General features: G+C 50.5%; 1 protein-coding gene across 1 annotated transcript in view; it reads right to left on the reverse strand.

Annotated features, from left to right (window-relative positions):
* The window catches only part of SDK2 (sidekick cell adhesion molecule 2), a 147,385-nt gene that overhangs the window by 71,835 nt on the left and 71,256 nt on the right, over window positions 1–4,294 (reverse strand). The window contains exons 17-18 of the mRNA XM_010856483.1: window positions 4,096–4,228; window positions 3,429–3,576 (exon numbers count right to left, since the gene is read on the reverse strand). Of these exons, the coding sequence (XP_010854785.1) occupies window positions 3,429–3,576; window positions 4,096–4,228 (281 nt within the window). The remainder of the gene's footprint in view (window positions 1–3,428; window positions 3,577–4,095; window positions 4,229–4,294) is intronic.

Genomic DNA, 4,294 nt, shown 5'->3' on the forward strand with positions numbered 1-4,294 from the left:
GAGCGCTCCTCCGACCCCATACCCTGAAGCCCGGGGCTACTACATTTCTTTCTCTGGCATGGCCAGTCGACGCAGCATTCCACCTCCGTGGATTTTTCACATAACTGACAGGCATCCACGAACAATAAGAGTTAATTATTTCTGATGATGCCTTTCCCTCTTTGTTTATGCTTTTGTTCCCTGGTGGATAGCTTTTCTAAAATGTACCGCACCCTCCCATGTCTTCGTGCAGCCCGGAGTGAGGGTAATTCAAGCTTTTTCCATGTGACTCAGGGCTGTTAGGATGCAGATTCAGTAGGAAGATGAATCAGTGTTACAAAGGGAAGCCTGAATGACTGGAGAAGTTATAGGATGGTTTCCCTACACTTCGGGGCTTCTTGTTATTGGGAGTTCGTAGCTCTGGAAGGTTGGGTCGGGGTTGATTTTGTTCTCTGCACCACCTCTCATGGTCCAAACACGGCCTGGCCCAGAGTAGATGCTCAATAAACGGTGAATGAGGGCCCTCCCTGGTGGTTCAGTGGTTACGAATCTACCTTCCAATGCAGGGGATGCAGGTTCGATCCCTGGTCAGGGAACTAAGATCCCACGTGCCTTGGGGCAACCAGGCCCACGAGCCACAACCACTGAGCCCGTGTGCTCTGGAGCCCACACGCGACAACTAGAGAGAAGCCTGAGGATTGCAAGGAGAGATCCCAGGGCCACAGCCAAGGCCTGCTATAGCAAGAAAATGAAAAGAATAATTGCAAACAAAACAAAAACAAAAACGGTGGATGATGAAATTCTCCATGCCAGGCCGTTATCTGCCACCTCTTGCTCCTGCTAGAGTGTCACGCCTCAACGGCGTCTGGCTCATAAAAGCCAGAAGGACTCAAGCGCACAGGAACTGTAGGGAAGCCACAATGATTGATTTAACCTGGGTGTGGGGAGGGGTCTGGGTTCACATCTAAGAGCAAAGTGCATTCGTGGCTCCCTTAGCAAATATTATGGCTGCTTATTTCTGGGCTCTCCGTTCTGCTCCACTCATCTGCGTGTCTATTTTTTTTTCTTTTTTTGTGGCTGTGCCGCCGGCTTGTAGGATTTGAGTTCCCTGAACAGGGATTGAAGCCAGGCCATGGCAGTGAAAGTGTGAGTCCTAACCTCTCAGGGAACGCCCTGTGTGTCTCGTTTTGGAAGACTGGCATACTGCTTTGGTGACTATAGCTTTGTAGTATAGTTTGGAATCAAGAAGTATGATGCCTCTGACTCTCTGCTTTGTTCTCAGGATTGTTTTGGGTATTTGGGTTTTTTTTTTGTGGCTCTATACAAATTTCAGGATTGTTTTTTCTGTTTCTGTGAAAAATGCCATTGGAATTGTGATAGGGATGGGATTGACTCAATAGATGGCTTAGGGTGATATGGACATTTTAACAATATGAACCCTTCTTAATGGGGAAAGGACAGTCTCTTCAATAAATGATGTTGGGAAAATTGGAAAACCACATGCAGAAGAAGGTAACTGGACCCCTACCTTACACCACTCACAAAAAAATAACTAGAAACGGATTAATGACTTAAATATAAGACCTGAAACTATAAAACTCCTAGACTAAAACATAGGGGAAAAGCTCCTTGGCATCAATCGTAGCAGCAATTTCCTGGATATGGTACCAAAAACACAAGTAACAAAAGAAAAACAAATAAGCAGGATTATATCAAACTAAAAAGCATCTGCATAGCAAAAGAAACAAGATGAAAAGGCAACCTACAGAATGGGAGAACATATTTGCAAACCATATATCTGATAAGGCGTTAATATCCAAAATATATAAAGAACTCATACAACTCAGTAGCCAAAAACTAGACATCTGATAAAAAAAAAAGCACAAGTGGGCTGCACATTTTGTCCAAAGACAAATGAATGACCAACAGGTCCATGAAAACATGCTTAACACCACAAATCAACAGGGAAATGCAAATGAAAACTACAGTGAGGAATCACCTTATACCCGACGGAGTGGCTATTATCCAAAAGACGAGAGATAACAAATGTTGGCAAGGATGTGGCTAAAAGGAACCCTTTAAGCACTGCTGGTGGGAAGATAAATTGGTCTAGAGACTATGAAAACAGCACAGAGGTTCCTTCCGCCCCAAATTAGAAGCAGTCCTACCATACAGTCCAGCCATCCATAGGATCTCAAAAACGCATCTGCACCCCCATAGTCACTGCAGCACAGTTCACAGCAACCAAGAGGTGAAACCAACTTAAATGCCCACCAAGGAATGAATGGTTAAGGAAGATGTAGCATAGCTACACAATGAAGTATTTTCCAGCCACGAGAAAGAAGCTCTGCCATCTGCAACAATACGGATGGGCCGGGGGGCAACGTGCTCAACGAAGGCAGTCAGCAGAGAAAGACAAACACCGCGTGACCTCACTGCTACGTACAATCTGGACGAGCCGAGCTCGGAGAAACAGAGGAGAGTGGTGATTAATAGGGGCTGGGGGTGGAGGGAATGGGGAGCTGCTGTTCAGAAGGTATAAACGTGCAGTGGTAAGAGTAACCAGTTCTGGGGACAGAATGCACGCCTGGTGATTATAGCTAATGACACTGTATTACACCCTTGGAGGTTGCTAAGAGAGGGGATTTTAAATGTTCTCACGACAAAAAAGAAACGGTAATTATGTGACAGGACGGGGGTGTCAGCTAACACCACAGGGGTAACCATTTTGCCATATAGGAGTGTGTCAAACCACACTGCATGTCTCAAACTTACACCGTGTTTCATGCCCATGATATCTCAATCCATCTGCAAAAATATAAACATAAAAAAAAAAAAGAGCAAAGCACACAGGCATGGGACTGGGGGTCACTGTCATTCTGACCGGATGTTTCCTTTCTCACTAGAGGACGCTGCTTGCCCTATGGGGATCTGGGTGGGTAGAACGTGCCTCCTACATGTACGTAGGTATTGGAGTGGATGAACTATGCTGCTGTTCAACTGTCATCATTAAAAAAAGAAGGCCTGTTGAAGGCTTCATGGGGTCTGAGCCAAGCATTGCACGCAGAGATCCAAGGAGATCCTCGGTGACTCTGGAACTTCACGTACACTTAGCGATGGGGATGTGGGGCAGAATGGGGTGAGTGCTGGACCTTGCATGGCTCACAGAGAGACGCACAGCTCAACCGGATTAGTGCGTATCCCTGGCCAGGCGCTGCTCACAGCCCTTCACTCATATGCCTGAATTTTTTCTGCCTCCCAGAGACCGGGATGAGTACAGTTAACCCCATCCTGCAGATGCACAGACTGAGGCCTCAGGGGGTCCGAGAGGAGCCACCAGGACGTGCCTGGCAGCCGGGACCCCCCACCACAGTGGTTGTGGCAGCAGGTGGCCCCGCCTGGCCCCCACCCACCACTGGAGCCCCCGATGCCCGCCCTGCGCCCCTCACCTCTCTGTGTCCTTGCTGAACTGTCCCTTCCCCACGTCGTTGACAGCACAAAGACGGAACTGGTAGGACCGTGCGGGGACCAAGCCCTTGACCATCACGGAAGTAGCTTCAGGGTCCACGCTGGCCAGGAGCACCGTCCAGGGGGCATCTGCCGGGACAGAGGGTGGAGGCAGAGGTGGGCATCTTGGCGGGGGGCATGCTTCCCCCGCCTGCCACTCCCTGCAGGGCTCCAGCCTCGTACTTAATACCTCCCGCCCAGCTTGGTCCAGTAGAGACTGGCCGTGTCACTTTTCTGGGTCCTCTTAGCCCTCGTGTCCCAGGGTTGGAGGGTACTGACTGGGGACGGAGCCGGGCTCACGGGAACTGAGACGCACTTGGCTTTTCTAGCCTTTATTTCCCCCTCAAATTGATGAGCAAACTGTATTTAAAACACCCTTCAAGTGATGCCTTCTAATTTGGGAGCTCACAGCTTGGGGGTGGAGGATAAGGAGAAATAAGAAAACTAATGACCGGCGTCTGGGAATCTTCTGGGTGCGGGGTTCCGGGACCAGCAAATGCCTCGCCCGGCTCCCTCTCACAGGCCGCAGGGAGGCGGACCCTGCGCTCCGCACTGGGGAGCGGGCCGCCCTGCCTTTGGTAGGTGCGGGGGGCGGGCGCGGACCCTTACTGTTCTCGGACATCTCCAGGACGTAGCGGATCAGCGGGCTGTTGCCGTCGAAGGGCTTGCCCCACGTCAGGTTGATGGCCCTCCTCTCCGAGGTACTGAGGGTCGCCACGGGGTGCTCGGGGGCATGAGGCAGCTGCCTGGAGGAGACAGACGCGGTGGGCCCCCTCGGAAGGGCTCGAGTGCGGGGGCGCCAGGGACC

Source organism: Bison bison, unplaced genomic scaffold (genome assembly GCF_000754665.1).
Source record: "Bison bison bison isolate TAMUID 2011002044 unplaced genomic scaffold, Bison_UMD1.0 scf7180017864371, whole genome shotgun sequence".
In the NCBI taxonomy this organism is placed as follows: Eukaryota; Metazoa; Chordata; class Mammalia; order Artiodactyla; family Bovidae; genus Bison; species Bison bison.